At 37.0% G+C, this 20,905-nt stretch overlaps 2 protein-coding genes across 5 annotated transcripts in view; one reads left to right on the top strand and one right to left on the bottom strand.

Annotated features, from left to right (window-relative positions):
- Window positions 1-20,905, bottom strand: part of CSMD3 (CUB and Sushi multiple domains 3) — a 613,513-nt gene that overhangs the window by 135,679 nt on the left and 456,929 nt on the right. For all 3 annotated transcript variants that reach the window (XM_010404839.4, XM_010404843.4, XM_010404841.4), the window contains one exon: window positions 10,345-10,461. In XM_010404839.4, the coding sequence (XP_010403141.2) occupies window positions 10,345-10,461 (117 nt within the window). The remainder of the gene's footprint in view (window positions 1-10,344; window positions 10,462-20,905) is intronic.
- On the top strand, window positions 4,111-15,479 carry LOC120409697. 2 transcript variants are annotated; one of them, XM_039549170.1, is made up of 2 exons: window positions 4,111-6,353; window positions 15,181-15,479. In XM_039549170.1, exon 1 carries the CDS (start codon window positions 4,640-4,642, stop codon window positions 5,456-5,458), a length of 819 nt encoding a protein of 272 aa, XP_039405104.1. In that variant the 5' UTR covers window positions 4,111-4,639; the 3' UTR covers window positions 5,459-6,353; window positions 15,181-15,479. The 2 variants fall into 2 exon arrangements, with proteins under 2 accessions (XP_039405104.1, XP_039405103.1); XM_039549169.1 differs by lacking the exon at window positions 15,181-15,479 and adding an exon at window positions 6,734-7,418.

Genomic DNA, 20,905 nt, shown 5'->3' on the forward strand with positions numbered 1-20,905 from the left:
TCAAATGAAAAGACATATACCTACCATGTTAAGTCTACTCAGAGAACTTTCAAATAAAAATAATTCTGGCAATGAGCTACATTAACAAAGCAGCATTTACACCAAAGTTGTGAATGTTTCCATAATGATAACACATCATTACAAAAAATTACTTCAGCAATTGTAATTAAATATTACATATAAATATTACCTTTATTAAGCTTATTATCTTTGGAATGAAAACTGTGTCTGCCTGATATCCTTTGCACAATGATCTCACAGTTCTGGCCAGGGTTGCTGAAGTCTATCATAGATGAAACTCCTGCTTATGTACTTTTGAATGAAACTTAGTTAGCTGACTGGAGAAAATTGAAGAAAAGGACTGCTATAAACTTTTTAATGCTGAACTCTTAAAGGTCAGTTTTAAGAATTTACTAAGAATCATTCTGATGTTTTCAGATACTACTACAAGATTCTTTGAAAATATTGCAGCAACAGAATGGTGTTAAGAGAAATGACAACATGGCAACAGAGTTAAAAGAATGCCAAAAAAAAAAGGATGAGGTCTGAATTTTCTATCATCTATTGGTATTACACAGCAGGTACTTCTTCCAATTTTTAACAATAAATACTTCGTACATTGTCAGGATTCCATGATGTTCACTCTGTACTTTAGAAAACTGAGAAAACAAACTAAAAAACTGAATTACCAGACTCCTAATCTAACTAGTTTTTATCCTCAACTAAACTGGATTTCATTAAATTTCTGGATTAAGTGATACATGTTTTACAAACATTTTTAGTTTTTATATGAAGTGCCTTGTGATAGAGTCAGTTTTTATGCTTTCAGGCAAAAATTTTGTGAAGAAATACAAAAAAATAGAAGACTGTCTTAAAAAAATCATTCTATGGCTACCTAAAAAAAAAAAAAAAGTGGGAAATAAATAAATGGTTACTTTTCTTGGAAGTCATTTTGATTTGAAGTCATTCTCTTTTTTGGAAGGAAAGGTGAGCTGACTTACTTTTTATAGAATACATGGTACAAGCTGGATCACTGTCTCTTTCTTCTGAAATACTGTCTTGAACCTTTACACAGTTGGACACTCAAGTATTTGGAGCAGTCTGTGTGGTTTCGCTCCATCTTGTTGACAAGTAATCATTGTTTGAACAGTGCAGTCTCACAGACTTTGAAGTGGTTGCTTGTATAAAAAAGAGGGTTGGAGCAGAATCAGATTCCTGCCTATGGCAGCATTTTGATATTTTTGATCATACTCTTTCATTTCTATCTCCCCGTCAGCAAACTAATGCTTAATTCAATAATTGTTTAGTTTATGTTTAAAAATATTGATGCTAGCTATTCAGCCAGACATTTCCATCCATTTTAACTTGAGATGGAGAGTTAAATCCTCCACATTTTAAAAAAGTCAGTCCATATGCATCTGCCATGTTTCTTAAATTACATTAAGGTGTAAAAAGCAGTGATGATGGATTCAAGTTATTAAAGCAAATGTTTTACTGTAATGCAGCTAAGTATTATCACAAATACCATTTGGTTCTCATTCCCTCTTGATGTGAGGTTGTCATTTGGCACATTCTGCTACTTATGATCTGTCCTTGCCTATCTTTTTCTTTCCAAATGTAAACTGAGTTTGAAATCAAATCAAACAGTACTGAAATAACTTTACTGTGACACGACTGTTAAGCTGTCTAACAATTCCAGATGCAGTGAGCTGTCTAACAGAAAACACATGTTGACACTATTGTTTGCTCAATGCGTATCTTCACTGGCAGAATAAAATCTGTAGGTTTATCTTCCGGTAATTGGCAAAAAAATATTCTTTCAAGTATATTATTAATAATAATAACAATAACCCCAAAGTTCAGCTGTTTGGTTCTTTCTTTTCGATGTTGCTAATATTGAATAACTCAGGACTATCTCCTAGAAATTCAAGAAAAGACATAATCAAAAGCTCAAAATGGCATAAATATATCTGTGAATATAAGCCAATTATTCAAGAATTGAAGAGAATAGTGGAACTTAATTTCCCTGTTTACTGGATCTACCTTTATTGCCAAAATTCTAAGAAATCTTGTCTCAAAATGTCATTCTTACCAATAAAATTCTTGCAATTTTTTTAATATATTTTCCTGTAGCTGTAAAGCAAATGTTTCCATGGAAACTAGACATTGTCCCAATTAATTTTTTAGCTTCTTGGTAAGAAAAGATATTTCTGATTTAAATTTCATAATTTTTGATGGCAACTGAGAATATATACTTATTTTCTGATAGCATAGGTAAAAGCCACACTTATATACCTTACTGTGTATGTTCAATCTATCTTTTTGCTCTAACAAAAAGGAAAGCCATTTGCTAAGGCTGGCCAATATAAAATCTGTTTTACTGTTAAAAACATTATTTTAAGAAGAAGAAGAATAGATGACACCATTATACAGAGTAGAGCATACAAATTAGGTCATGTCCATCAGGGAAAAAAAAATAAAATCTCAAACATCTGCATTTTAATTGCAACTAAAGCTGTACTTCAGGGTTGAACAATTAACAATCATTACACCACTTTAAAATATCAGTGGGAGCATGTCAAAGAAGCTGAGTCTTCCATGTTTACAAAAGATTTTGCCTGTGGCACACTATGTGCTTTTGCAAATCATTTATCTTGTAGCTTTAAAGTGTCATGGTATGAAATATTACAGCTGTGATTCTGCATGACAGAATAATGAAACACTGGGAAAAAGTCCACATTGAAATGACTTTTCCAACGAATTTTTGACTTGAGAACGTGAGAAGCTGCATGTGAAATAGGTTTTCTTTTCAGTCCATCAAAAACTAATCCAGGCCAATGAGTTCCCTTCTACACACTGAATATGCTATTACATTGTTCGTGGGTTTTGTCTATATTGACCAGGTGTGGAGGCCGGTGGGCCTGTTGGACAAGGAACGAAAGGAGTCCTATGGTGGGATAAGTCCTAGGTTCCTTTCCAGCTTGTGGTGACTGAAAAGCTTCCGCAGAATGCTTTGTTCTGTTCTGTTAATGTACCCCAGTTCTGCTCCCCTGGTTGGCTCTGTTGGCTGCCACAACCGTTGTTACCTGATACGTCCTCAGAGTTTCTCGATTAGTTCTCTTACCCTGGACCCCCCATTGCTCTACCCTGGAACTTCTCTGAAACCTCGCACGAGTGCGGATGCATCAAATCTCTCCTGTAAAACCCTATGTGAAACCTCTTCCTGTTCATTCACCGTCGGACTGTTTTAGCTAGCTATCTGGCGTGTGTGTGCAAGTGTGCTGGCTGCACCAAGAGGCTTTCTTGGAGGGGCTTTTGGAAAGGTCGCGACATGTTACCAAACAACAAAAACGCGACAAATGGTGCTCGAACACGGACTTCCTTGGAACCCCCCTGGAAGCATCTCTAACAGCCTGCACTCCTGGAAGTTCGCGTTTGGCACAGCCGCTTCACTGAAGACGAAGATTACAGGAGCAGTCAGAGCCGGCGAAACAGCTTGCCCAGGAGAAAGTGCGGGGGCGCCGCCAGACCCCCCAGGCGCACCTCGATGTGGGTCACCAAGACACAGCTCCTGCGCATTCCCCCGCGGGATCCCACCGCCTCCAGCAGGCGTCCAGTGAGCACTCCTTCAGCCATTTCAGCAGCGAGTAAGTGACAGCCTTCAGCTCCTGCTACAGAAGCAGCAGTGCCTGTGCCTCCCGCCCCTGCTGCCCGGGGGAGCCGCCGTTGGCCGCGCCGTACGGGCCGGTGGCGGCACTTTCTCGTTCCCCCGGGCCCACCAGCAGCGGCAGCGGCCAGCGGTGGGGAAGCAGGAAGAGGCTGAATGCCGCCCGCGTCCCGCTCCAAGAATAGGCAGCAGGTCACAGTCCAGCCGGTGCTCTCCGGCATGGAGCCGGGGATGCAGACCCCAGCCCCGTGCAGCTCCGCCATGAGCTTCCCACGCGGCGCCGCCTCGCCCGCCGCTCCACACCGCTCCTCCAGCTTCCGCAGCAGCAAACTGCGCGCTACCACAGGGAGGTCCCCCGAGAGTTTTCTTTGAGCCCAGAGTTTCGTGAGAGAGATACTAAGTCACTTTTCTCTCTTTTCCTTTTATTCTTTTTCTCTCTATTGTTAGGAAGAGGGGAGATGGGAGCTAAACTGACCCAGTCCCAGCAGGACGTTTATATTTAAATCAAATCAGCTCTTGTTCGGGGAAATTGCTGTTTTTCAAGGGGGGAGCTGAAGCATTTATCTCACTGGCTGTTTAAACACTTTCCTTACATTTCGCGGGATTCACTCCTTTCTAAAGACTTTTGGGATCAAGTTAAGACAAAGTTGGGTGCTCTACAATCGAGAGGGGACTTACCAGTGGGAAAGTTCTATCCTTTATTTGCAACGATTGTTAAATGCGTTAAAGACATTGAGGAGTGTTCGGGAAATGGTATCCCCAGTTTAAGAACCCCCTCGCCGTGTTTCTCTCCCTGTATTCCTGACTCCCTTTCCCTGCCTTGGAGGGAATCGAGGGACGGATCTCGCCCAGGGGCGTGAGGCTGCTGCCGTCTTCCTGGCGCTTCCCCTTCCCAGAGTGGCACCAGTCACGCTATCCCCAGCTCTTCCCCAAATCTCCCGCCTGTGCCCACTTTCCAAGCTATGTCCGAACATGGCGTCAGCCGTGAGGTGCCGGATATTTCACAATCTCGCGCCCCCCCTCCGCCCTCTCCTGTTCACGTCATCACGCACGACGCGTCCCCCATGCCCGCTGCCGCCCCTGGCCAGCCCCTCCCCCCCAGCTCCCTCACCCCAAAGTGGGAGCGGCCCCGGCTCGGTGGGAGAGGCCCTGGCTCCCGCCGGGCCGCAGCGGCAGAGCGGGGCAGCCTGCTGCATTCTGCATCGGGGATGTGCTCCCCGCTCCAGCACAGCACTCCTGGTCCTCCGCGACTCCCGCCCCCAGCCTGGTTTGGGCAGTGACGGTATCCAAAAGCTGTCACGCTTTCCCCCCGCTGCTCAGCTCCAGGCTGCCACGGCTCGCCCGAGGGAAAACTGGTCCTCCTTTCCAGAAGATGACAGCAGCATCACAGACTCTGAATCAGAGCCTGACTATCGCTGGACACAAACACAGAGAGAAGCCACCCGGGAGGGAGACTGGGAATTGGCCCAAAAGATTTCAACCTTCCCAGTCGTTTTAACAAAAGGGAGGCGGGGGACACCCACAATTAAAAGAATACGGGAGCCAATTCCCTACAGAGAAATCAAAGAGCTTTGCAAGGTTGCTAAGGAATATGGGCAGGAGTCGCCCTACTTTAAAAACTTGCTCCAAGTCACTCTCTCCACTTTCACCCTAGTGCCCCGTGATATTAAAAACATTATGTCATGTCTCCTCTCCCCCATGGAACATATGCTGTGGGAATGGATATGGATATGGAAAAGACAAGACAGCTTCTACAAACATATCAAAGAGACCGTACTAGAGCTCATTTGACAGCCGAGCATCTGAGCGGAGAACGTGACTTTGAGCGCCCCCAGGACCAGGCTCAAATCAGCCCCGAGGCTGTCCTAGGAGACATTAAAAGAGCAGCAGAGGCAGCACTGCTCCAGGTCGCAGATGATGCCACTCCCACCCTGAACTTTTCAGATATTAGACAAGGCACAGAAGAGTCTTATTAAATTCATTGTCCAAAGAGCTCTACTGAGACGCAGTCGAGAATGCAGAAGCCCACAAAGAGATTTTATGTAGTCTGGTAATGACCTACTCAAATTTAGAGTGTAAGAAAATTTTAAGGGCCCTCCCTTTTTACCCTAAGCCTACAATAGACCAAATGATTGAAGTCTGTGCCAAACTGGCATCACTGAACACATAATAGCAACAGTGGTCTCAAGAGGGGTGGCTGAAGCCCTAGTGGCATCATCAAGAGATAAGCAGAGATGTTTTAACTGTAGAAAGCCTGGACATTTTATAAAAGACTGCCTAAAACACCGTGTAGCCAAAGACTCCCATTGATCTGTAGGGTGCCCACACCACCACCAGCAGCATTCAAGAAATGCCCAGCAGAGCTCGGGACAGCCTTGCGTTACACCTTTTCTGGAGCAGTGTTTGCCTCAGCCCACGCAAGAGAGAAGGCCAAAGATACCATCTGACACTTCCTCCTGGCATTTTCCACCCTGGGCATCCCTGCAAGCCCAAAGTAGCTTCCAAGAAAGAACATCAAGCCTTACACCAGCCCAGCAAACACTGTCCCCATGGACACAACCACACCTGAAACCGACAGAGAACAATCTAAACACCAAAGAAATGCAGTGCAGAGACAGTGCAGATCTCCATTATATACATCGACCTACCATCCTGTCACCAGAACTTCAACCAGGACATCGACCAGGTAAGTTTAACCGGTTGTGGTGTCTCCTTAAGTCTTTCCCAAATTGCCTTCATTATTGCAATTCCTACCCCCTTTATCCTCCTGTTGCTTTCCCACCAGCTAATATTCCCTACCTCCACCTCTCTGCTTTGCCCTTCCCTCAGCCACACTCCCCAATACCCCTACTGGGATGCTTTCTGTTGCATTGCACTCCCCTTTTATTTACTCCTCATTACCACTTCCTCAGCCATGTAACCCCATACCCCTGTCACCTTACTACCACCCCCTTTTTCCCAAGCTTTTAATTAATAAAGGGAAATGAAAAGAGGCAGGGAAAAGAAAGCCCCCTTCCTGAAATTTTGCAAATTTTTTTTAAGAATCTTGTTTAAAAACCCCTACAGAAGCAGCTACCTGGGCCTGTACCCACACCTAACACTATGATGCCCAGCACCTGCCTCGCCACCTTTCTGGATGCTCCTGACAATATTGGCCGTGAATGCTTGGTTGGTAGTGCAGCCCAAAGAGAACATATAGTGGAAGCATCCATGCCAGCATCCAAAAGATGAAAGACTTAGAAAGAAAAACCACCTGTGTGGTTTGAAGACTTGCTGAGACACTGGGGACTCGCTAAGTGCTTAGCTTCCCTGTTCAAAGTTGTATTATGGATTCTTTTAATCGTTTTTGTTGTTTATGTGTGTTCAGTTGCTTAAAACCTTTGATTTTGAGATCCCTAGGAAAAGCCCTTTTAATTAATATAGAAGGGGGAGTTGTGGAGGCCGGTGGGCCTGTTGGACAAGGAATGAAAGGAGTCCTATGGTGGGATAAGTCCTAGGTTCCTTTCCAGCTTGTGGTGACTGAAAAGCTTCCGCAGAATGCTTTGTTCTGTTCTGTTAATGTACCCCAGTTCTGCTCCCCTGGTTGGCTCTGTTGGCTGCCACAACCGTTGTTACCTGATACGTCCTCAGAGTTTCTCGATTAGTTCTCTTACCCTGGACCCCCCATTGCTCTACCCTGGAACTTCTCTGAAACCTCGCACGAGTGCGGATGCATCAAATCTCTCCTGTAAAACCCTATGTGAAACCTCTTCCTGTTCATTCACCGTCGGACTGTTTTAGCTAGCTATCTGGCGTGTGTGTGCAAGTGTGCTGGCTGCACCAAGAGGCTTTCTTGGAGGCGCTTTTGGAAAGGTTGCGACATGTTACCAAACAACAGAAATGCAACAACCAGGTTTTCACTTTTTTTCTCTTAACTGTTCTTTGTTATAAGTTCTCATTTACTGTATCAGACGCCAAAACAGTTCTTGAAGAGTTTCCATTCAGCAAATATTTGATTGCTATATTTCACATTGAAAATTGGAGCCATAGAGATGGTTACAGATTTGTTGCTGTTTTCTTTAGGAAAATTACTTTTAAATTATCTAAATCTCAGCAGCTTTGCTGGAGTACCCCTTCATTCTCAAAAAGGTTATTTTGACTCTTTGTTGTTGTGAATCATCTCTGTCAAATCTACATGATGTGATGTATATTACCAAGTGAATTGAATGTGAAATTTGGTGTGTTTTTTCCACAAAGTCCAGATTTTTTTTGTAACCATCTTGTCAGTGAGTGATCCCTACATATCAAGCATTGCAAGTGGAGACTCTTTTCTTAATGCAATGTCATCTGTCAGGACCCAGGTTACAGGAACAAAGTTCCTACTGCCTAAAATTGATCTGAAAAAGCTCAGAATAACAATTTTATGGCTATTCTTTTCTGCAACTGTACTTAAATACATTTTGATGAGTGACAGATAAAAGCTATTAGATAAAACACTCATTACTCATATGGTAAAATTTTAGACCAAGACAAATAATTTTATTGAATGTAAAAAACTTCAGTTAAATCAATTATCAGAATTACTTTACCTTTCTTAATAGTTTTTACTGGAATGATTTTAGTAATGATAGATTAGAGGAAGAGCACAGGTCAGGAAAAAATCTATATTAATAACTTGCAAAAAAATTGTTCACCAGTGTACAATTCAAAGAAAGATTCAGATTTTAAAATCTGAGCTTTTGGGTTCAAGGAATTCTGCTTCCTATTACTGTAGGAGTATCATCAGAAAAAGCAGCTAAAATGGAAATACTTGTTTTAGCATTTGTTTCAATGTGTCATGTCATCCTCTTTTTGAGTGGTTACTACCAGATGTGTTTTCTACCTTTCTCTTTCAACACACAGGCATTTTTGTTTTCTGCATGCAGAGAACAATGGATCAAATAAGATCCATGGTATACTCTACAGGTACCTGAACTAATTGTCAAAATACACTATTTAAATACAAGAAAAAAAAAGCAAAAGTCTATCCCAAGGTAGGACATAAAAAAAGTTTAGATATCCTATCAAATTTATATTCCGCAATGTGTCACCAAATCCTTGTATGCTAAGGTTAAGCATATCGAAACCATTTTTTTGCATCAGCGTTTTTTTTGTCTAATCACTGTGAAACGGTCAAACAGAATTCCTTAACACTGTTACTATCATGCTTAGTATATAAGAAAACAACTATTTCTCAAATTACTCCAAATAACTATGCAGAGCAGTAGGATTTTCCTCATTTCTATGTGTTGTTTTGGGAAATCTGGCTTTATTTCTGGAAATCACAAAACTACATTTCAAACCAGAATGTCAAAAATATGAAGTACAAAGAACTAACATTTTGAATCATTTACTGTAGTAATTTTAAGGTTTTACATGTTGATATCCGTTTCATAAACTAAGACGTATCAGTGTACTGATATCAAATCAGTAACTTCAGATTTGATGAAAATGGAAGGATATAAAATTTACAGTTTATCTAAAAACAATTAGCTGTGTCAATAGCACATGCTTCTAACAGCTAGAAATAAATCAAGAATTGTACAAATGTGTTTAATTTTTTCTTAATATTTGAGGAATAAGGAGAGATTAGCATGACTTAGGAGCCAATACTTTTAAAAACCTTTTATTTTGTAGTAGTCTATGCACCTCGACACTATACACAAGAACAAGGTAATTGGATATTGAGGGAGTCCAGATATCATGAGTATGGCAGATGGACACATTGCAGCTGAAGCACTGTCTTTAATTTGGCTAAGATGTTTTCAGAATCAACATGAAGGAAGGTTAATAAATACCCATCCCCATCCCCAGGCACCTCTTATTTGACAAACTGAAAGGTGAGCCATGGGTCAGAATGAAGTCCTGCTTATCCAAACATAAATTGAAAGCATGGATATTTAAAGCTTAAATGATACTCAATACGTGGCATACTGTTTACCAAGAAGTAAAAGTGGACAACAAACCATCAGCTGTTATCATAGACATTGTTTAATAATAAAGTGCGATAAAATAATTCATAAATCCAGGGAGATAAAACAGTGCTGTAGAAGCCCTGTCTTTGTATGGGACAGAAGATGTTATTAAAATATTTGTCCAGTCAACAGAAAAAATGTTAGCATGGCAGTGAAGTTTTGATGGCGGTTCAGAGAATCTACAAAAAACAAGCAGTCACATGCTGCTCTAATTTCATTTGTCAATAAAGACTATGCCATTGCCTCATGATGCAGAGAAGCCAAGGGTTTAAAAAAGCAACAGTACCAAATATTTAAGATAAACATTGCTTCCCCTGCTTATATGGAGTTATTGGAGCTATGCTTAACTTTCTAGAGCATAGGCACCTCACCTTGGGTGAAAAGAAACCTGAAGTGGTACCGCTAATATATTTGGTTAGCATCACAGTAATATTCTAAGTTACATTTTAGTAATCACAGTGAAACAAAAATACTGAACACTAATTTCAAAAGATAAAGACAATTGTTGTAAGGGTTTTGAGAAAATAATGCACTATAAATTGATAAAAGTGTTAATAGAAGTATCAGCTTAAAACAGCTTTTTCACATTACTATTTTTTATGTAAAAGCAACCATACAAATCATCCAGAATTGCTGAAAGTATCCATGCAACAAAAAGATATGAATGAGACCAGACATACTTACCAAATTCCTTAGGAACAGTGATAGAGTAAATACAGTTGTGACCAACACTGTAATTCTTGGGGTAGTTTGGTGATAATACAGTCCCCTCAGAACCTGTTGATCGGCTTCCACAGGGTGCTAGAAGGTGAAGATAATAATTTTAAAAAAATGTAATATCATTAAAAAATAAGTTTAAATTGATTTGTTGTATGTTGGTACATGCTATTACAGGAAATTTTATTACACTTCAACACTGGATTAAATTTGTACATCCTGTGACATACCGAGTATGTGCAATTTTCTCATATATCAAAAGAGAATTGATGGCACTCTGCAGTTTTCCAGATCAATTTTTTTTTTCCTTTACAATTTATAAACCATCTTAGTAAAAATAATGATGTGGTTTAGATGCAGTATGCTATTATTTACAGAATACAAATCTATTATTCATTCATATGATGCTTTATACTATGATAAGAGCATAGATTATACAGCCCTTTTGCACACTAGTAAATTCTAACTCATGCCAATAGACTCATAATGCAAAACAATGTCTGCAGCTCCTGAAATAAGAAAGTCAGGATTTCTTGGCTGAACATGATGTACCACTTACTTATATCTCAGTTATTTATAACTTATATATATAAAGTTATGAGCACATACTTTTCTTTATCACAGAAACATCATGTTTATGCTACCACAGCTATAATAGTTGATAAAATGGCAGATAGATACAAATCCTTTTTACCACAATAATTTATTTTTCTAAGGTTTACAACAAAACTTAGTATTTGGCATTATTCAAAACTGTCAAGCAAGAAACAGTGTTATTTCTTTTTTTTTTTTTTTCATCAGATGTACAGGTCCATATATATGAACCATTATTCAATGTTAGTGGTTTCCTATGTTATTACCTGCTTCTCACACAGACTTAGTAATTTAGGGCTTAAATTTAGATTTTACCCTAATCCATTTTCAAGACTATGGCATCTCTTTAGAATATTTTTTCTCTTTTGGACTATAAAACATTTTTAATGAGTTTAGTGCTAACTTGTCTATTTAACAAATATATTTCCTGTTGAGACATGAATTTATAAATGAAGCAGTACTCAATGTTTCATTTGCTAAACACATCTGGGTGTTTTTGTGGTATTTTATCAAAACATTAATAAGTCATGAATTGTATTAAATAAAAAAAGATGGTTTTCTTACTATTATTTCAGAAGACTATCTCAGTGCTTGTCATACTAAATACAAGATATTTATAGTGTAGCTACAAATCATATATTTTAAAACTACTTTTACTTAATTCACACAAAATATTTGGTGGAGTATACCATGAAAAGAACACATCTTTAAAATGTAGCAAGTGGGCCTCATCATTTTGAGATTTCTGCAATTTGCATTAGCATGGATTCCTTTCAGTAGGGTGTAACTACAGAGTTTGACAGACTGCGTACCTGAAACAGGAGCAGATGGCACCTATTGCTCCAGTTTGCATGCACAATTTGGAAATGATTTAATGGGCTGGTGTGAAAGTCATGGTATTTGAAATATGTCAACAGAAGGGTCTTGACTTTTGCTTGTGCACATGTGTATGCATGTGGAAGATGTGGCACATATATCAGAGCTAAGCAAATCCGTCAGAACCCAGACCAGGATGCGGTCTGGGTGATGCTCATACACAGGATGGGCACACGCCCTGACACACGGAGTAAGCACCGACTGCCACATACACATGGAGGATTGTTCTCTATGGCTAAAAGAATAATCTCAGTGCCTTCCCCCAGTCCACCACCATGTGAAACATCAGAAATTCACGATTTCTTGTGAAAATGTATTTTGATAATAGAACTATTGGGACTTTTTCCAAGAAGTAGTAAGTGTCTTGGGTGAGCTTCATTTGCAGAGACTTATTTGCCTTGAGTTATTGAAAAAACACAAAGTAAAAAATCTTCACTATTTAAATGTGGTGAATATTTGTGATAAAAACAGACCTGCTTACCAGCTTGTAAGTACTCAAGATTTTCTGTTCCAGATTTTGGATGAAACAGAAAAGAATATGGAAGAATATAAGCAACAAAAGCATTAAAATAAAAGAAATAAGATTGCCAAAAAAACTTATCCCTAACTCCATTTCCCTCTTCACTGTTTGTGAGTTGAATAATTAAGCAACAAAGACCAGTATCACTGTCCCACTCCAGCACTCATATCATTATTATACCTTCCTAATCAGCAGATATAAATAACGTGCAAATTTAGGGTAAAACTACAGTTACACTAAAGTCAATGGCATTGACACAAAAAGGAAGAGAATTTCACCCTTAATGAAACTTGAAGTCTTAGTACACAAAAACAATACCTAAAATAAAATTAAGAGCTAAATATAGTCCTCAGCATACAGTGGACCTTTACCTATAAAGAAAAAATTATACCCTGATTCTTTTTTATTCTTACAGGTTATGCAATTAGTAAAGGTATTATCTTAATTGTAAAAAAGGGTTCTTGCACTAGTATGCTTAAACCAGAGCAAAATATATTTACCTATGTATAGATCTAGACAAAATATGTCATGATACTTGAAAAGTAGTGTTTATGACAGCTGGTGCTAAAAAAAGTCACAAAATAATTTAATTGACAAATGATTATAAATCTCTAAAGGTGATTAAACCCAAAATTTTTTGCAAATTAAAAAAGAAAAAAATCTAGCACCTTCAAAAATCCCAAGAGTTCTCCTAAATACTGAATTATGGTTAAAATAACTTCCAAGTCTCTAAAAGGTGAATATAATACCATTTTCTTTTACAGTTGATAATTAAAATGTTTATATGACAGATTAACTGAAACATCTAAACAATTTTCCCAAGCACTGAACTCCATGAAAGCAACATACATCTGCACTGGATTTATAATGGGGATATATATATTCACACAAGACAAGCTGGCATATATCTGCTCACACAAGGGGAGAAGAGAAACAGGACAAGTCTGAAGCAGGATTTCCAGTGAGGATATTTTAGGTGCAAAGTCTTTCAACAAGAGTTGTCTGCAGCCTTTGCAACAATGTGCTCAGTACAGACTGGCATTAGACATGAACTATTTGTCACTCTGACATATGCAACACTTAATCAGCAGCAAGAACAAAATACCTGTGTTGAGTACTTCTTTCCCTGAATTTCTGTTCTTGGTCTTCTCATTCTGGACTTTTTCACTCTGCCTTTTCTGAGTTTACCTTTTCCCTTATTGTGTCCCTTATTTTCCAACTGCTTCTGTAATGATTCTATCTTCAGAAGAATTCACATTCCTGGGTCTCAAAAACAACTAGTATAAAGGGAAGTTGGTTTAATATGTGACCAGCTGACCTTTACAAGCTGAGAAAATGCTAAATTTCATAAATCATTAGTCAGTAAATCATTTAGCTCTTATAGCAGCCAGACGGTCCACCAAGACATTTCTGAATGCATCAGGGAGGAGAAAGAGGTTTGCTTGATATTTTTGTAAACTCATAGACTTCACTGATTATATTTCCTTCCTTGCATTTTGGGAAACGTTTAATTTAAAATGCCAAAAAGTTTCAAGAAGAGAAGATTCTACCCTAACCAACACTGAATATTAATGCTCAGAAATCAAAGATGAACATGAAACCATAGATACAGTGAATTGAAAACATTAACTTGATGCAAATATGTAATATATTTTTGCCCCCAGAAAACAGCTAGCACCAAGTTGCTTAGATGGATGTAAAAGTTCCACTATACCATGCTAGCCATTGACTTTCACTTATGCTTAATTCAGCTAAGTATGTCTCATTGCCTTTGTTCCAGTTTCATAGTGCAAGGATTTTTTTCGTTTCCTTATGAATACAAAGTCAAAGACTTATAAGTTGTGAAAATCAACTTGTCTAATTATTATTCTCTGCATTGAAAAGTCTACCTCTAGTAAAAAATCTAGCAAACCCTTCACACCCCAAATATAAATTTTTAAACAAACAAAAAAATGCAACAAATGCTGAGAACCATTCCCTTGGGAATGTAAAACATCCTGCAGAATAAAATAAACCAACAAACCAACCAACCAGCAAAAAAACCCCTCAGGAGACAAGTGATATTTTCTAATGTAATTCTCCAATAGTATTTCATTATTTTTTAATAATGTTTGCTTAGACTCTGAAATACTGTATTCCCTTATGTATTTATTTATGCTCTAGCTTATTCTAGTTTATTCACAAAAATGTTATGCAGTATGCTGTCCTTGTCCTGCTTTTCAGGGTTAGCAATGGAGCACTACTAGGAAAGCAAGGGACTTGAGTATGGTAAGAGTGTGATAATGATCAGTGTGTTGATGCATTGCTCACTACACTATTTCCTTGAAACATTTTCAGCATTAATGGCAAGAAGTTCCTGTGTGTGTGCTGAACTTTAATGGCATCTTGCCTTGTAAAATAGCATCCCGTGTAGCCCTTGAAAAACCCGATCACAAAAACAACGAAGTATCACCTATTCTGTATGTAAATTGGCAAGCATTTTTGTGGAACATTACCCACCTTGATCATTAGTATTCATGTACCTTTGTCAAAGAACTACATTCTACCTCATTATGGCAGTGTATTAGTAAGTAGAGAATACAATATAAAATGCATTACCATCGGAGTGACACCTTTTCTCAAATTTCAGCGTTCAGTAGTTGTAAAAGAAATGTAGTTGAAAACCACACAGGGAAAATCACCCAGCAGAACAACAGATTCTTGTAATTTATGCCTAACTACCACTATAAAGTCAAATTTCCTGTGCCTCCAGCAAAACAATACAGGGTTAAATTCCCCAGTCATGTGCTTATTGCTGATACGTTTTTCATCAGGCCTTTGCAGTTTAACCAAAAGAAAGGATGCATGGGGTGAAAGTTTATTAGGAAAAAAGTGAAGAATGTACTACATAAAGGTAAGAATCAATGTCAAATTTCTTAACATTTTAAAAAAATTAATATTTTTGCTATCAAATATTGTTTTATGCAGCTTGAAGTTTTTAATTCCTGTCCCTGCTTTCAGATCACCTACTTTCTAGCTCCTACAGCTAAGATCTAATATAATTTAATTGTATTTGCAGATTTAAGTGCAATATTGCACCATCCATTTTTAAGCAGCAGTTCTCAATGGAAGTAATGGGAAATACGGCTTAAAAATGAATGGCACAATATGGCTTTATGTCATGCAGATAAATTTCATTACACAGCTACAAATACAATCAGAAAATAAGAAAAACTGTGCATACAGTCTGAAAAAGGAGGGAAAAATTCCTTGAAGAACTGGTAATGAGATACTGACTTTTTATCTAGAAACTGGTCACCGTTCAAAATCCAGTCTAAGATACCTAGTATTCAATTCATCTAAGTGAGTAGGTTCCGAAAAATAATTACACAGCGACGTGGTTTATGTTCATAAAATTTAATATATTATCTTTGTTCAACCCCAGCTGGAAACTAAACACCACACAGTCCTGCTTGCTCATCTCTCCTGTTGGGGGAGTGAGAATTGAAAGGGTAAAACTGGGAATTGTAAAGAAAAGGACAATAACAGAGAAATGTAATCCACAAAAAACAAGTAATGCAAATGAAAACACTTGCTCACCATCAAGCAACCAGTATCTTGCTAGTTACTGATCAGTGGCCCCAGGCCAACTGTCCCCCTATATTATTGCTGAACATGATGCCATAAGGTATGGAATGTCCCTTTGGTCATTTGGGATCAGCTGTCCCAGCTGTGTCACCTCCCAGCTTCTTACGCCCCTCCAGCCTGTTCGCTGGTGGGATGGTATGAGGAGCAGCAAAGGCCTTGACTCTGTGTAGACACTGCTCAGCAGTAATGAAAACCCTCTGTTGGTTTTTTTTTTCAGCAAAAATCAAAAACAAGCCCTACTAGCTACTGTGAAGAAAATTAACTGTATACCAGCCCAAACTTCCACATACATTAAATCATGGTATGCTCTTTTTCCTAATCTCATGTAATACAATATCATTCCATTTATCCTTTGTTGTCCAATTACAAGATTTTCAGTTGCAATGATTTCTTGAGTGGTTATAGGTAAAAAGAAAACAAATATAGTGACTGATATATCATCTCCTAGATATAAAATAATTTTAAAAGTCATGCAGAGGACACTTTAACATATAAGAACGGTAAATATTTATTCTAAAGTTCCAAATTAAAGGTATATTTATTGTGGATATCAGTCTGTAAATGTGAAGCTGATGAAGCACCTAAAGCTGCTTTGAAAATACAATGAATATATAAAAGAAAATCTGATATAGAAATGTATGTTTTAGTTGCTACTTGGAAAAGCAGAAATACATCAGAAATAAAAAAGACACCAAAAATACAGAGAGAGAGAGAGACAGTGCAACATCATAAGGTTGAAAAGCAGTATAAAAAAAGAAAAATATAATGAAGAATATAGAAGATTTCCATACTGTGGTCTCTTCAGTCTTCACAACAGAGTTTAACTATGCCATCAAAACTGATGTAAAAAATGAGAGAGAAACTCAGGCCAATATATGTAAAAGTATTTGGATGTGGTTAGTTAAAACAGAGGCAAAATCCCCTCAGGAATTCAGAAATTTACTAAAGCAGGCCCTGAATCATTAACAGAAACTGGGGAAATGATGGCATTATCTCAAAACAAACAAACAAACAAACAAAACAACAAAAAATACCCAAAAAATCCAAAACAATAACCAAAAAAAAACCAAAACCAAACCCAAACTAAAAATCCCAGAGAAATTCTACGTTGAAATTTTTAAAAAAAGTATTAGCAAATGTAGAAATGCAAGATCAAAAGCAGCTAGCGACTGTTGCAGAAAAACTTAACAGATCAAAGATAGATTTTGAGTTTCAATACAACAGTGCTGTAAAGAAAGATATCTCTAACCTAGGCTTTAATGTAGACATAGAAGGTAACATTTCTGTTCCATATAAGAGCAGTAAAGTCTCAGCAAAAACATCACATCAAGTTTTTGCCACTTTAAAAAAAATCAAGTTCTACTATCATATTAGCACAAAGTTTTGAAATACTAGTGGGGTTTTAGTCTCCAAAATAGAAGAATGAGAACATGGACAGTCTGGTCACTTTTTGCAGATGTGGTAGATTTAGATAAAGATTAGAGAAATAACTGCCAGCAATTCCAATATAATAAATTAATTTGAGATATTCTCATAACTACTTTTGAGAAGTTAATGAATTTTTGTATGATTCCTCGAAGAAAGAGAGATACAAACATCTGTCACAATGGGTTAAGAATATCAAAGTAGACGAGAGACAATGTTTATTATAATTGGTTATGGATCTATCTATATTAATTGACTAGGATAACAAGGAAGTTTTTTCAATATTCTTGGTGCTGGCAGTGCTACCCCACAAATGAAAGAAATAGTGTGATGGGTTATTTTATATTTTCTAGAAGAGAAACTCATAAAGAAAAAAAGATTATGAATAAAAAAGTACAAAATGGGAAAACACCTAAAGGCAATTCTTAAAAAAAAAGCCCCAGAAAACCAAGAACCTACATCTATTTTCAAAGTTTTCTAAAAGATGTATAATCAATAAAATATGTCTTGTAAGGAGAAAAAGAGATCAGAATCTGTATAGCAGATAATTAGCAGAGAAACAATTAGGTACATTTTAAGAAGTACATTTCAAGAGGAAAATACCTCTTTCTTTTAAATAAAGATAAGCAGCAGAAAATTTAGCAGTGTTTTTGATGTTAATACATAAAGTTTATATAAATACGTAAAATGCAATCAAACACACTATGAAATTATTTCTATGTAAATTTATTTAACAGTTCATCAACTTTTACTTTTAAAACCACCAGAACCAAATAACTTTGTATATTCAGTTTCTGTTTCTTTAAATCCTTTAAACAAAACCAGATGTTTTTCTGAAGGTACAAAAAGCAGATTTTATACAGCTGATTATAAGATACACTTTTATTTTCAGGGGAAACCTAAATTTAGAAATAATATTTGCTCTCAATTTAATGATTAATTACAAATCTCAATTATATTAATTTTTCCTTAAGGAACTGTGGTGCACAGTTTTCAAAAGTTCCATATAGTTTTCTCAAGTGCTGAAATCATCTGTTGCTTAAAAGTAGTGCACTAAATTTACTCATTTTAGCCAAGTGTAAGAAAAGCATGAAATGAACTTTTTTAACAGAAACTGAGATGTGGCAGAAGGTCAAAATACTACTTTTTTTTTTGTGGTTTAGAATGGGTTCACATCTGATAGCTCTTTCATAATATTGGCTGTTATTCAAATATCCAAAATATTATCAGTTTGCAAAATTATTTCTTCCTTATTTATTTTTCCTATATTTTTCTGAACAAATGCAATTAGCTGGAAATTAGATATATTTCTGTTTCTGCCCTGAGTAAATTCAAGTCCATTTTAGACGAGCAATAAAGTAAACAAGCATAAATGCAAAATAGTGTGTTCTTATTTGAATTGTCAAAGCTCTAGAGAGAATATTAAAGGAAATTTGAAGAGTCAGATTTCCAATTTTATAACCCAAAATCTAATTCTATATAATGATTCCATTTTTAAATGTCAGGGTAGAGCTACACATCATAAATTATTTATTATCAAGGCCTGTGGCATGTAAATGTCAAAATATTCCATAGCATAATCAGATACCAAATAAATATGGTTCATATATTAATAATTAATAAATAAAACTAAAAAATAACCACATTAAAATTAGTCTTAAATTATAGGAATTTTTAAATCCCTGTTTAAGAGATGCATTAATAAATTTTGAATCTAAAACAGCTAAATTGCAGACAACTATTATTCTTAATTCTTCACTTTTTTTGCTAATAGTGCAAGAAATAGCTTTCTGAAAGACAGCTTTCTTTCAACAGAGAGCAGTGGATTAAATTAATTTCCAGTGTGGTATAGTCTTCTAGGATCTTAAGTGATGTTTACTGCATTAATATTTTTCTTAACTTTTGAAGGAATTGTGTGCAGCTGATGAAAACTTCTTATATTGCTTGCCTCTAAGACAAGGGGTTGGATCTGAGTTCTCCCTGTCTTGGTGTTCCCATGCAAGCTGGAGGATGGTGAGGTTTCTCCTCTCATTCATGTTTCCCACTGCTCCAGTTGATAAAACCATTAGAACTCCAGGTGATACCTTTCTAGGAGTCTGTTACTGCAGAAGCACCCACTTAATAAGGTTGTGTTCCTTCATTTAAGTAATGTTTTGTTTCCTGTTGCCAATAAAATTGAAGTAAAGTAGGAGGCTCTGAGAATGGAGCCATCAAATAGGAGAAAATGTTTTCTAGCATCTTTTGTGCTAGAAGAAAATTCTTTGCAGTGAAACAGTCTCTGCTTATAATAAATGGAGATGGAATAGGTCTCTGCAGTCAGTCTGTGCCACAGCACAGCTTCATTCCTTTGAAAGAGCACACCAGTGTTAGTTTCCACAACTGAAAAAAAGTAACTAAATAAAAGTTTAAACATGCTTTTCAAGTCAACTGTCTGCAGAAAAGACTTGACATGGTATTTAAGGAACTTCTGAGGGAATGAGAACAATCATTTAAAAACAATTTAACTGCCAACATACTAAATGAATAAAAAGAGAAAATAAAATTGGCAGTCTTCTGGGAAAGACCGTTTCAGAGTCTTTCAAGTATATTAAGACAGCAAGAGGAAAAGAGCATTATATGACAGATGTGTAGAAGTAAAAATAAATCAGAGATTAGCAAAGCTTAACACATTTTAGCTACAATAGCAGAATTGAGACATTGATGCTTTAGAAAATATGAATCAAAAATGTGTAAGGATTTACAGATCTCTTCACAAGTAATAAACATCCCTCCCAGCAAGAAACTTCCTTTTTTTATTTTTTTTCTTTTGAAGGCCATATAGCCTACTTATTATTTATTTATTCATCTGTGCACTCTTCATATCTAAATGATATTTCATTACTAATTTGGTTTAGGAATCATTCCTATTATGTGATAAAGAGCATGATGACGGCTTCTAAGCAGAAGAAGAAACCTAAAAAATGTGAGGCTGAAAGTTAAAATCATGAGCTTTCTTAGAACTCAGTAACTTTTATGAGTTCATTTCAAACTTCACAGAACAAGGAATCTACTTATTACTATAGAGCTCATAAGTGATATCAGCTCCTGAATCCTGTTTTGGTAATAGGACTTTCACAATTTTAGGGTCGGGGAGGCTGTAATGAGTGTATTGCCCATTCAAAACCCCTTGATGTTATTGTATACTGCCGACTTGCATGTCTCTAGAATGTTCTTTTACCCAAATTAGTTTTTAAGCACTAGCAGTGAATCACAGCTGGTACAAAGAATAAATTTTTTTTCCAATCATCTGCAAATATTATTACAATACTAGAATGAAGCTTTAGGTTTCCAAATGATGATAACTTTGTTTCCAAGTGATTTTCAATATTTTGAGTGTGTGTGCATCAGCAGTTTAAAAGGAAACTGCAGGAACAGTTAATGATTGTAATTTTAAATCTGAGATCTGACAGTTAATGATAAATTCACTGAGGTCATTGTAATCCACTC

This window comes from Corvus cornix, chromosome 2 (assembly GCF_000738735.6).
Source record: "Corvus cornix cornix isolate S_Up_H32 chromosome 2, ASM73873v5, whole genome shotgun sequence".
Classification (NCBI taxonomy): domain Eukaryota; kingdom Metazoa; phylum Chordata; class Aves; order Passeriformes; family Corvidae; genus Corvus; species Corvus cornix.